This window comes from Cyprinodon tularosa, unplaced genomic scaffold, assembly GCF_016077235.1.
Source record: "Cyprinodon tularosa strain WSP-4 unplaced genomic scaffold, ASM1607723v1 ctg533, whole genome shotgun sequence".
In the NCBI taxonomy this organism is placed as follows: Eukaryota; Metazoa; Chordata; class Actinopteri; order Cyprinodontiformes; family Cyprinodontidae; genus Cyprinodon; species Cyprinodon tularosa.
The window spans coordinates 708,217-722,041 of record NW_024039267.1 but is presented as its reverse complement, the minus strand read 5'-3'; the positions used below and the strand labels follow the sequence as shown (position 1 = coordinate 722,041).

The 13,825-nt window shown below is 38.5% G+C and overlaps 1 protein-coding gene across 9 annotated transcripts in view; it reads left to right on the top strand.

The window, feature by feature from the left end:
- The window catches only part of map7d2b (MAP7 domain containing 2b), a 37,068-nt gene that overhangs the window by 20,617 nt on the left and 2,626 nt on the right, over nucleotides 1-13,825 (top strand). For 3 of the 9 annotated variants that reach the window (XM_038304416.1, XM_038304410.1, XM_038304412.1), the window contains 8 exons: nucleotides 1,511-1,600; nucleotides 3,202-3,317; nucleotides 7,215-7,288; nucleotides 7,356-7,570; nucleotides 8,226-8,364; nucleotides 11,036-11,216; nucleotides 12,505-12,609; nucleotides 12,956-13,019. In XM_038304416.1, the coding sequence (XP_038160344.1) occupies nucleotides 1,511-1,600; nucleotides 3,202-3,317; nucleotides 7,215-7,288; nucleotides 7,356-7,570; nucleotides 8,226-8,364; nucleotides 11,036-11,216; nucleotides 12,505-12,609; nucleotides 12,956-13,019 (984 nt within the window). The remainder of the gene's footprint in view (nucleotides 1-1,510; nucleotides 1,601-3,201; nucleotides 3,318-7,214; nucleotides 7,289-7,355; nucleotides 7,571-8,225; nucleotides 8,365-11,035; nucleotides 11,217-12,504; nucleotides 12,610-12,955; nucleotides 13,020-13,825) is intronic. The other 6 variants (XM_038304414.1, XM_038304419.1, XM_038304411.1 and 3 more) reach the window with 3 other exon arrangements.

Sequence of the window (13,825 nt, the reverse complement as noted above, 5' to 3'; positions counted from 1 at the left end):
ATTATTAAAATAAAAAAAAAACATTTGCACCTTAAAGACTACTTTCCTATTTTTCTTTTAATAATTACTCATAAAAAAGACCATTCAAGCAGCACATTTTTCCTGATGTTTTTGAGAATATACTGTAGGGGTGAAAGCTGCAGCTGCTACTAGTGTGAAGTGAATGGACAGCAACAAAGCGTTAAAGCAACAATGGGGAAATGCTGTCCCCTCAATGCTAATGTAAACCCTGGTTGGATAAGGATTCAAAACTGGATATGAAGATGAAATCTGACGCACAGTTTCAGAGTTATAACTGATAAAATAATTGCTGTCTGTGGTTCTACAGTAGGCTATGGTGTAATTGAGCAATATATGAAAAAAAAAAGAACTATGAACTAGTTCATTTTTTGGTTTTGAATTATGAACTATGAACTGAACTAGTTCATTTTAAAATGTGTGAACTGAACTTTGAACTAGTTCACGTAGAAAGAGAACTTTCCCAACACTGCTTACCTATATAGAAATACAGAAAATGAGAAAAACACAAGCTGAACTGACAGCAGAAGGTAAATGATCCTGCCTTACTTACTTAGTATAAATATTTAACTCTTAATCCCAGTAAACACAATATGTAAAGAGCTGCGTATATGAATATATATATATATCACACAAACCCCAGAGAAAAATGGAAAACAGCTAGTACTTTTTTTTTTTTTTTAGGGAAATATGTTACTCTGTGTGTTTGTGTATCCTATTTTATATTCATAGCATTTTAAGGCAGGTTTTTTGAGAGAGAATTAACAGATTAGATGTAAGTGAATGAAATTACTGGAGCAATTTATTTTTGATGTATCTTTCTGATTTCATTAATTCTGAATCTTAAAACTAAATAGATGTTGTAGGAGCTCTGGGAGTTCAGCTCTAAGATCTGTTGGTTAATATCAATAAAGAATCCTTAATTATTCATGAAATGTCACAAATCAGTAAGTAGAGATTAAAAGGAATAATATTTAACATAAAATAATCTCTTCTCTCTTCTGGTCAATTTCCTTAAAAAATAAGAGGGTAGTTTTATTATAGTAGAAATAAATAAATGCTGATTATCCCAAAATTTCTTCTATTTAATGCTACTTCCTTGTTTATTAGGTTGTTTTTTTTTCTCTGCAGCCCGTCTGTCGATCCCTCTGCTTGTTCCACGGTGCCTTCAGGTGCTGTAGGAAACGTTACCGTCTCAGTTTCATGGGAACGCAGAGGCTGAATTTTTATCATCATCCTCCATTTCATGATGAAGCAGTTTCTGCTGCTTGGCTCCTGCCTTACATCACCAAGGTTAATTCATGCAGCGGCCCGCGCGGCTCATCGATCTGCAGGATTGCCTTCTGTGTGAGCCGGTACTTTTGTGTTTGCGATTCAGGTGTTTGTTCTCAGGTGTACGTTTTAGTGTCACGCCCGCAGCAGGAATCAGAGGTTGGACGTTTCTGTGGAAATAACTACCAGGGGCTTTTCTTCTTCTTGTGTTTTCTAATAGTAGTCGACTTCTTGTCTCCTCCGACGATGGATCAGCTAAACAACAAGCAGCTTTCCAGCTCTTCAGCAGCACTCAACTCCCCAGAGAGAGGTGAGACCATCAGATCAAATATAGCCGAGGAGAGAGCAGAACAAACTGTTCCCTCAAAGATAATCCAACCAACACAATGACTTGAAGCATTTCAGTTTGGAACCAACTAGGACAGTTTTGATATATAAAGCTGCAATTAATTAATTAGGCATCTAATTTCTCCACGAAGTTTATAAATGGTTCCCAAGTTGAATAGAATTTGGATATAGATCCTCTCACAGTGTATCTAATTTTCAAATTTTCTAATTTTGGTGATTACATAACCTCTTTAATACAATGAGCATAAGTAGGAGGAGAGGGCTCCTTCCATTTGAACAGTATTCACCTCCTTGCTTGTAAGGTAGTGTAATCAACACATTTGCCTGAGTGGGGTGTAGATGGTCACCAGCTGGAACGACGCCAAACCTTGCAGTCAGGGGAATAGGTTCTACTGGGTATTGGAGGATAGTGGCTAGAGCATCAAATATAGAGTTCCAGAAACGGGTGAGTTTTGGGCAGGCCCAGAACCTATGATAGAGGGTGGCAGCTTCCTGTTTACAGCTATCACAGGCTGAGTAATGAAGATGATGAACCACTTTTTAATTGAATAACACTGTCTCAGGCATATTGAAGAGGTTTGAATTCTTTTTACCGCTAGCTCCCAAGTTTCTTCTGACAGAGACATCTGTATATCATTCTCCCACCGAGTTTTGAGAGGTTCAAGAGGTCTTGGGCAAAGGGTATTAATTCTATTATTTAAGTAATGTAGCCCTTTCTTGCAGGGTTAAAAACAAGGATGTTATCTATTACATTTTTGGACAGATTGAATTTAGAGTGAGTGAAATTTGGAACCTGTAAATACCTAAAAAGATTCGCTTTTGGTGGGTTTGATTTCTCAGATAGCTGATTAAACGAAGCAAAGGCCTTTCTTTTCTTTTCATACACTCCACTATTTAATACAACTTTTCTTTTCATGCACTTCATAGACACTTTTTCTCTTATGAACCTCGGCCATTTTCAAAGAACTGCAATGAGAAAGGTGAGCTTCAGTGACTGAAACCATAGCTCACCACCAATATACGCCTGAAAGTGCACATGCAAGGAAAAAGATACTTAAACATATCACCCAAATGATTGACAGTTAGAAGCACCACTTATTAAATTGATCCGCCCGGAAATAAAAGATCGTCCTCTATACCTTAAACACCTCAAGTAGGATGGAAAAAAAGAAAACATGAACGTTGGCTGGGATTTTAGTCTTCCAGCTTTTTTATTATATATTTATTCAGTTTTAGAACAATTTAAAAAGAAAATGACACAAATGTTTATCTTACACAATATTTATTTATTCAATTTGGATTATTTATTGATTTATTTTGCTTTTAAACAAAAATAAGAAGAAAGAAATGGTTAGAATTGAATTTTGCTTAAATCATAGGTAATGTGCAGATGTGTTTCTATATTCAGCTCTATCTGGAACCAGACATGTATCATCAGGCAAAGGACCATAAGGTGGTGCTGGCTGGGATTCTGTTTTTCTTAAAAATCATCTCTTTTTATTGTACTCGCTGTTATTTATTTTCTCTCTCTGTTTGTATCTGTGTTGGTCTGTGACCTGTTAGTGTCTTCTCTGTCCCGTCGAACAGCTTCCCCCAACAACAGATCCTTCAGGAGTCCCTCCAACCGCAGAAGCATTGCTGGATTCCCTGAGGAGACCTCCAAAGCAAAAACACCCACGGTCAGCTCACTCTGCACACAAATGCATTCCAGTTTCTTTGTTTTTCTTCGAATGGGTTCATCATCTGACACATAAAACTGTTACAATAAGCTTTAAACCACATCCTCCACTATTTAATACAACTTTTCATATCATATAATTTTTAAGGGCAAATTAACTGCTATGAAATAGATAAAAACTTTTAGGCAAAGGAACTAGAATTAGGTTTGGGAATGAAAGAAGCAGACAAACTAGAACACAATAATGAACATAATGAAAGAGCATCAATAGAAAACATTGAAGAGCATCCAAATTAAGGAAACAGACATGAAGAAGCACCAAAAAGAGAGAAGGATCATAGTGTTTCAGATTATTCACCATCAGCAGCAATGCTCTGAGTGGCTTATTATAACTAAAATGGTTTATAAACTAGCTTTTAGCTTCCTGTGTAATAATATCTGAACAAAGGGACATTTTATCTGGAGACTATAGTGTTGCCTTGATGTTATAAAGAAGATCCTTTCTACTTGTAAAGGGAAAATTACCACCGCATTGTGTTCAAGTGCTTTTGTTGTGGTGGAGAAGAGAAACATTGTTGGATCACAGATTATCCTGACCTGCTATTTGGGCAAGACAGTAACAGACTTCCTAAATCATCTGCTACAGAAACAAGAGTATGCTTCAAATGATAACTGCTGCCAAGAATTTGATAAACTCAAACAGCAATGGCCATTTTAAAAACTAACCAAGTTTAAATGGTGATATATTTACATTTATATATTCTAAATCATGTCACAGACTCTGCATCACACTGACAGCACCAAACCAAAACACTGCGTATTTGTACCATATTTATTTAATGCTCAGATCTTTCATATCAATGCGTTTTTTTGTACCATGTTTTTTTTTCTCCCACATGGTTTACATTTGGTCATTCCTGCATTTTAAGAAAAGTAAATGTCATGAAAGCTGTAAAAAACAAAATTTCTTAAAGTTGTCTAATTCTCTAATTCATATATGTTGCAGCTTCGTTTAAAGGAATAGTACACCCAAAACATGATTAGCCTTCATTTTCTACTCACCCCCATGCTGAACAACACTCTGGAGTACGTTTTTGATATCTCAAATGCATCTGGAGATCTGGGAGGCTTCTTGCTGTCTGCTGACATTCAAATAATGGAGGTCTATGGTGCCCGAGACAGAAAGGTCCATAAAAGTCCACAGAAACCGTGTCAATATTCCTCCATACTGCTCGTCCAATGTATTCCAAGTGTCCTGAATGGGTAGCATCCAGAATTTACTCGAAACGAAGTCATTTAGAATGTTTTTAGAGCATAAACAGTAGTGTATAGGATTTCCTAAAAGCGCGTTCACGACGCTACGGAAACCGCGGCAGACCAAACCAGATGAAAGTGCGCATTCAGCGTCTGCTCTGCCGATAATGCAAGCGTAGAAGAAGAAATGTGCTGTTTACCTGTGCAAAGAAAGAAACAACGAAAGAAAAATGTCTGAGGACTTCAGTGTTGAGGAAGAGCATGAGTTCTTTGCCGAGCTGAATGCGCACTTTCATCTGGTTTGGTCTGCCGCGGTTTCCGTAGCGTCGTGAACGCGCTTTCAGGAATTCCTATACACTACTGTTTATGCTCTAAAAACATTTTAAATGACTTTGTTTCGAGTAAATTCTGGACGCTACCCACTCAGGACACTTGGAATACATTGGACGAGCAGTATGGAGGAATATTGACACGTTTTTTGTGGACTTTTATGGACCTTTCTGCCTCGGGCGCCATAGACCTCCATTGTTTGAATGTCAGCAGACAGCAAGAAGCCTCCCAGATCTCCAGATGCATTTGAGATATCAAAAAAGTACTCCAGAGTGTTGTTCAGCATGGGGGTGAGTAGAAAATGAAGCCTAATCATGTTTTGGTTGTACTATTCCTTTAAGCTTCAAACACAACAGAACAGAACGCTTAAAATGCAGTATTCACATCACAGAATCATTTCTCTGCTTTCCGCCACGTTGAAAGGTCAAAGTTCACCTCATCTTGGCAACTCGAGTATCATAAAATTATTCCAGTTTTTAAGTAAAGATTGAAAAAATGAGCTGGGTAGCATTGTTCTGTTTTAGTCAGGATTATTAAGGCAAGGCAAGTTTATCTGTAAAGCACAATTTAGTACACGGACAATTCAAAGTGCTATGCATGAATTAGATAATAAAATAGAAGAAAAGTAAAAGCAGAATTAAAGTAAATAAAGATATTATTGTTATAATAATAAAGATTTAAAAAAAAACTTGTGAAACAAATAAAACAATTGGACAACCACCTTTAACTAATAATACCTCAGTTAATAGTTTAACTTTAACAGTCAAAGGCAGCTCTAAACAAACGGGTTTTTAACTTTGACTTCAACGATCTCGGTCTTTCAGCTTTTGTCCAGTCTTTTGAGAGTTTATTCCAGATCAGTGGAGCATAGGAACTAAATGCTGCTTCTCCATGTTTGGTTCTAGTTCTGGGTGCACAGAGTAGGCTGGAACTAGAAGACCTGAGTGGTCTGGGAGGTTGATAAACTGATAATAGATCTGTTATTATTGAGGTGCTGATCTATTCAATGATTTCTAGACTAACAGAAGCATTATAAAGTCTATTCTCTGAGCTACAGGAAGCCAGTGGAAGGACTTCAGAACCAGGCTGATGTGCTCTACTTTCATAGTTCTAGTGAGAACACGGGCAGCAGAGTTTTCAGTTCAGTTCAGTAGCTTTTATTTGTCCCAGTATGGGCAATTTTGTGCAGTAGTAGTACACCTTTCACACACATGTTCACATTTCACAAATCACAGATAAAAATAAAAGAAGCACAAGAGACACATAAATATTTAAAAAGATAAAAGTAAGGTGGATAAAAGAGACAGAAATGTAAAAAATAATAAAAAGTAAATAAATATGTGCAAATGAGAGCATAGACCTGAATGCATGCAACATATGGCTATCTGCTTTGCATGGTAGAGTTTTGTAGCTGAAGAGCAGAGGGAATAAAGGAGTGTTTGTATCTGTTGGTCCGAACTGATGGGTATTTTAAACGGGAACCAGAGGGTAGAAACTGAAATTCGTTAGGTAGGGGATGGGTATAATTATCCAAAATGGACTCAGCCTTCCTGATTACCTGATCTTCATACATTTTGGATCAGCTGCAGCTTTCTGATTGACTTTTTAGGCAAACCTATGAAGACATTGTTGCTTTAATCAATTCTGCTAAAGATAAATGTATGGGTGAGTTTTTCAACATCAACATCATCGTTTAACCCTGGAAATGTTCTTCAGGTGATAAAAGGCTGACTTAGTAACTGCCTCTATGTGCCTCTGAAGGTTCAGGTCTGAGTCCATCATTAAACCAAGATTTCAGCCATAATCCTTGGTTCCTAGCTGTAGTAGTTGAAGCTGTGAGCTAACTCTCCTCCTCTGAGCTGAAGATTATTACCTCAGTTTTGTTTTTATTCTTTTATAATCTAGCCAACCCTGTGATGGGTTCATATCAGCTGGTGACATTGTGATATGAAGCTGTGTGTCTACTGCATAGTTCTGGTAACTGAGCTGGTTGTTTGCTATAATCTGAGCTAAAAGGATCATGTAGATGTTTTAAATCATGCATTCATGCATTTGTAATAATTAAGGATGAAACTGAGTGAATGAGTCAGATGAAACTGAGTGAATGTGTCAGAACAGCATCGATGTTTTGGTTTTTCAATGTTCAGCCTTTATTAAAACATACATTTGTAGAGGACTCCTTGTTATATATTGTTATGTTACAGTGACAAATCTGCAGTTGTTTTACTCACATTTTAAATAACTTGATGTTTGTTCTGTGGATGTTTGATATCATTAAATATTAACAGTTAATTGTAGTATATGTGGCTCACAGGGGGAGACACCCAACACCCCGGTCCGAAGTTCTTCCTTCAAGGCCAACAGCAAGGGCCACGCTGCTTCTAAGCGGTACGTAGATGCACAGCAACGCCTCTGGTGTGCTTATGGTCCAGTTGACAGTGCGGTTTCTTTACAGGGTGAGGTCCACCAGGAGTCGCGCCCAGTCACCCTGCTCTCCCGGACAATACCCCCCCTCTCCGCTCCGGCAGAGAGCCACCACCCCCGGCAGCGGCGACGACAGGGGCAACAATGACAGCAAAGGTCACAGCACCCTGGAAAGAAAATCTGCCAAATCTGAAGCCTCAGACAACAAGAGGATCACAAAATCCAGCAGCAGAGAGCTGAACGCAGGTAGAGAGAATTAAAAAACTCCCTCACCTTCTCTAAACAAGAGACACATCAACAAACGTAGGCTAAAACAAACACTGCCACAGAACCCAGCAGATATTGAATCACCCTATTTACCAACCAAAGAAAACAGAAAGCTGTCCAACTAAAAAAATGTTATAGTAACTAAGTAGTGAAAATGTGTTTGCCCAAAGTTTCTCTAATCATGTACACATTTATACAGAAACATTTCACAAAACATGCATAATAATGCTAATGAGGCTCCTGATACACCAGATTAATTTATTAACTGTTACCTTCTACACATCTTTAGCAGCGCTGCAATAACTGGTGTTTAATAAATGTTTTTTATCTGATCTAATTATTCTATCTTATTATATTTTATGACAAAAACAGAAATTCTTTAAAGCATCATTAGTCCAGCCTACCAAAAAAACAGCCTAAACATCCCAGGATTCCCAGGAAAACATGAAAACTAATGAAGAAATAAAAAAAAGGAAATTCTTGTTCTCCTTGGTTTTATGTATAGAATCATTCAGCAAACCTGCACCTCCCAGCAGTTTTCCTCATTTAGCAGAATATTTTTCCCAAGTGTTAATTTCTGTTTCACCATCTTCTTACTCAGCCATCTTTGCCTCTCTTCCAAACACCCTCTCAGAGTCACCAAGCACTCCCACAGGCCGGAGCGTTGGAGGGACCACGGATGCTGAGGAGGCGTCCCGGCTGCTGGCAGAGAGGCGCCGTCTGGCCCGAATACAGAAGGAGCAGGAGGAGAGGCAGCGGCAGGAGGAGGAGAGGTGAGACAACAGTAATGTCATAAAACCGTGAATTATCTCAAAGCTGTGATGGCTTTCACTGTGTGAGATGACAGCTCTCTAATTTTCTAAATTAGATTCAATAATACAGCTTCGAAGTAGAAACTAGAGATGCTTGTTTTTAAGTTGGATGATAATTAGCCTAATTGATTTCTTCCGGGTTGATTATCGAAACCTAGATTGATTTTTCTTTCTCCATTCACATGATTAAAAACGCCACAATGATGACAAATGTTACAGAGGTCCCAGTTATTATTGAGTCAAACAAAACATTAAAAATTGATAGCAAATGGAGGGACAATGGGTGCACTACACATGATCGCAAAGTATGGCTAAAATAACAACCTGCTTTTTATTTGTATGGAAATAGTGATAAACTGCCTGTTTAAATCGGTGAATGCATGCACCTATTCGTCAATGCCAGTTAAAAGAAAATACATTCTAATATCAGCCGAAAATATCAGCTGGTCAATATATTGCTCTGTCATTAGTAGAAGCTATAGAGCTTTTATAACTAAGCGACTAGTTTTTATTTTAAACAATTTTTTTATTTTACTGGGGCTCTTAGTTAACCTGGAGAAAACATTAATGATGCTGGATTAAAGAACAAAAAAAGGGAAATTGTTCAAATGTAGAAATGTCCCAATCTAAAAGATTTTCGTCTGATATCAGCCAAAAAAACTAATATCGGAATATATCGTTCTGCATCTAAAATCTATGATATAAGCAAACAATTCAACTGAATTCAGTTTATTTCTATAGCACCAAGTCACAACACATGGCATCTCAAGGCACTTTGCAGACACAAATTAATCAGATCAGTCTGGTTAAAAGTTTCTATTGTAGGATTGAATAAAGTTAATTTGCATTTTGTTGTTGCTAGGAGTCCCTTACACATAAAACAGAGAAAGTAGAGAGAAAGAAACTCCCATTTAACAGGAAGAAACCTACAACAGAACCAGTGTGAGTGACCTTCTGCTGAGGCCAACTGGAGTTCAAGGAGAGAAAAACAGACATACAAAAACATAGAAGCACAAATTCATAAACACTTTCCATGTTAGAAAAGTTAACTGTAAAATAGCTCCACGGGTGGCTCTGTCTCTTTCATGTCAAAGGGAGGAAAGAGAACAGATACAGTTAGTTCTTAGTCACAATAAAAGCTGGACCGGTTGTTATTTCTAGGAAAGAAACAGGAGTGAGCACTGAAAAACACACCCAACTCAGCCAAAAGGGAACAGACTAAATGAAGCTACTATGATGAGAAAAAGCACAGTGAGCATAACGTTAGAGGTTGAAATAACAAATTCTGCAGAGTGCGAGAATGATGAAAGTAGTCCCTATGTCCTCCAGCCGTCTAAGCCTATAGCAGCATAACTATAGAGATAGCTCAGGATAACCTGAGCATCTCTAACTATAAGCTTTTCTCTTTCATAAATCATTTATTTATTTGTAGTCAAATAATATATGTTTCCTTATATTTTCAAAATGTTTTCATCTATTTCTTTATTTTAAGGAAGTTCAGAATTTTCTTGACATCGATGTCTGACTCAAACATTTCAGTGGGATTCACGAGAGCAGAACTGGTATAATCATGAAAGTTTTTATGTTGTTCATTCACAGTTAAAATAACTGCAAAATTATGAGATCTCTGTCTCTAAACAAAGAGTTAGCCAGTATTTGGCTAAAATACTGTTTCTATTCATTATTATAACTCCAAAAAAAAACTTACCCATGTACTATTATAGAGGGAGTGAATGAGTGGTGGCAGGGCATTCAATGTTAAATACTTTTTTTTATTATTACAAAATAAGAGGAAAATTCTGGAAATAGGAAAATTAGTTAAAAGATGGCTGTGCATTTTTAAGTGAGGGAGGAATAAATATGACTCAAATTTCATCCTTTATAATGTATAAATACTTTCACATCATACTGTCCACTGATTTACATGATACCACTGAGCACAACACAGGGACGTCAACACGCAGCGCCAGTCGCGTCTGATCTAAAGCCGAAGCAACTCTACATTCGATAAACATGGAGCAGCACTGGTGAAAGCGATTAGAACAAACAAAAGAACACTTACTACTGGTGACATGATAAGCACTAACCTAGCGTGATGATGTGTAATGGACAGAGGCCATGACGCTTTCCAGCAGGGGGTTAGACCCAGTTTTTTTTGCCGTTGGGAAGGGAGCCAAATTCCAATTGTAAGCGGGTCGAACCCCATTTGAAAACCCTCGTTAGTGCATTATTTTCAGTGGGAAAGAGAATTTAGAGTGCTCTAGATTGCCACTTTTAAATTAAATGGTAGAACAGTTTCTTGTCCCTGACATCCCTCGATGGGTTTAATTCTTTATTTATGTCTAAAGAGTCACTGAATTGTTTTGACTGTGAAGCATAGCATTTGGAGTTTAGTGATGGAGGCTAAATGGTGGTAAATGGAGGCTAAAGATATTGGGTGACTACAGTTTTAAAGATAACAGGAGTATCTTTAAACAAAAGTCAAACATACCATAAACTCCATGTGACACAAGGATTCCCTGTGTGTGTTTAACCCAGAATGATCCTAATGTAGGAAAACTTAAATGGATATTTGGTCAGGATTGTGCATTTTTATTGTGCTTCTACCATAAAGCTAGCTTCTTTTCTCCAGACTGAAGGCTGAGGAGGAGCAGAAAAGGCAGCAGGAGGAGAGGGAACGTCAGGAGAGAGAAGCGCTCCAGGCAGAGGAGGAGAGAGTGGGGAAGGAGGAGGAGAGAAGGACCAGAGAAGAAGAGGAGAGACGACAGAAGGAGCAGAGATGGAAGAACATGCAGGACCAGCTGGACAGAGAGGTCAGCCCCATTTGATCTGCATCCCTGATATGCCTGTCCAGCAGGACTGAGGAACCGTCAGGATTCCAAGCTCCAAGACCTAACCACTAACCGCCCCCGGTTAGGGCGTAGAGCTTGGAATCCTGAGGTTGTGAGTTTGAAACCCACTCCCACAGAGTGCCACTTTGGGTCTCTGAGCAAGACCCTTGACCCCTAATTGCCCCCCTGGTGCCCCACAATGGCACCCCACTGCTCCCCAAGGGGATGGGTTAAATGTAGAGCTAAATTTCTCCAATGTGAGTTTAATAAATTTCAATTATTATTATTATTATTATTGACCCCATATTTAAAGTGTAACTCACCCCATAATAATTGTTTTTATTTAAAATGTATAATCTGGGTCTATGGGATGTTTTTTTTATGTTACTTGGCATTTTTTTGACACAAAGTGTTCAGACTTTAAGCTTTACCTCAGAGCTACTGTGCGCTACCTGCCGCCATGAACCATTAACACATTAACTTAATTGCAAAATAAAAAACCTGCTTTTTATTTAGACGGAACTAGTGATAATCTGGCTGTACATCTATGTTTTATCCTCCTTTATTTAATCAATAGTTGATCTATTTAGATCAGGGGTCTTCAACGTTTTCCAGGCCAAGGACCCCAAACTGATGGCGAGATGGAGCGGAGACCCCCTAATTATATATATTGTATGAAATTGTGTTATATTAGACTGGTCCTATAGTCACTCTATTATATAAGGAGTAATGTAACTAAAGTAATTTCTCCCTGGGATTATCAAAGTATTTCTGATTCTGATTCCTGGTTGACGGGACAGGTGTTGTGAATGAAACGGTGCCCAGCTTGAAAGAGCTCCTGTTAGTCACTGAATGCGTGCATTGATGACTGAAAGACATCTTCTGCCTCCATTTATCTGTTTACTACAGTGTGTTCAATTCATGTTAATGTGGATTTAAAGACATTTTAATTAGTGGGAAAAAAATTGAAGGGGGGAATATTAAAAAAAGTCTAATTAACCAAAAGTTTCACGACCCCCATGCAGTACCCCCGTGGACGCCCTAGGGGTCGCGGACCCCCTGTTGAAGACCTCTGATTTAGACTAAATGTCTGCATGGTCAAAGTCAGATTCACTGTTAATGTGCTCACATTCAATCTGATTCTAATAATTTGTTCTAAATTATTAAAGAATCAGACTCAGAATCAGACATACTTTAATAATCCCAGAGGGAAATTACAGCACTCTAAATACGGGAGGAACTTAGAACTAAATGGCTGGGTGTTTTTCAGAGGGAGGAGGCCTTCCTGCGAGCTCAAAGGGAGGCTGAGAGGAAGAGACAGGAGAGGGAGCTGCTGCACATCCAGGAGGAGCAGGAGAGGCAGCAGAGAAAGAAGGTACCAAACATCACCTCCAACCTCTGCACTGTTTCCACCTATCACCTCAGCCCAGATATTTACATACATACAAGAGGTTACTTAAGTCTTGATGATTTCTACAAACGGGTTTACCACAATAGATTAAAACCCTGAAATGATGGCTTTTAGTTTCAGTGTGCCACTCCAAGATTTTTAAGGGCCCCATCTGGCCACCCATATGAGGTATTTCTGTAGGCGCTGCTGGTCACAGATCAACTTCAGTCAGAAGAAACATGGCACCACTGTAGTCCCTAAGAAGAAACATTTTTGTTTTTTTTCTTTCTCTTGTTCTAATCCATTCTGTTCTGTTGGACCTGTTTTTCAGAGAATTGAGGAGATTATGAAGAGAACAAGGAAGAGCGAAGTGGAGCATCCATCTGCTGCCTCGGGTAAATGTTCAATCAGCTGTGGGTCAGTTCAACCTATCAGCAGTTTTCTACCCTCACACTAGGGTTGGGAATGGATAAGATTTTCACTATTCCAATTCCCTTATTGATTCTCTTATCAATTCTCATCACAGTCATTTAAATCTAAAGGAGGAGGCTTCAGTTTAATGAAAAAGCATTACTGAACAATTTTGGGAAATAAACTCATCTCCCCCTGATTTAAATAAACAAGCGTCACCTTTCTCTCGCTCCCTGAACTGCGGACCAACTTTGTACCATGTTTAATAACTCCAAAGAGAGGTAGGAAATTGGTTTATTTCCAGAAATAGCTTATGATTTACTAGGAACCACATTAAGCACAGCCAGTGATATAAAAATAGCTACTTACCACCAGAGTTGCCTTCCATGCTAGTCGTTACTTTAGCTTCTGTCCGGAAGCATCAGAAACACGGCCATGTTATGTGCGCAGGTGTTTCTGCATGTTGGATGTATTTCCTCCTACGGATTTTGTCATTTTACATCCAAACTTTCGATTGGTTTACCCAATGGGAGGCCATTTTTTTTGTTTTGCTTTTCTAGACTTACGCCTGGTCACCTTTCTCTCGCTCCCTGAACCGTGGAGCAACTCCGTTGCATGTTTCATTACATCCATTGCAATAGCTAGAATCATGTAAGAATTCCAGCTATCAGTAGTCCAAATTAAACATGCTAGCAATGAAGGGCTGGTGGTAGGAAATTGGTTTATTTCCACAAATGGCATATGATTTACTAGATCCTATGCCATTTCTACTTACGCCGTGTGCATAATT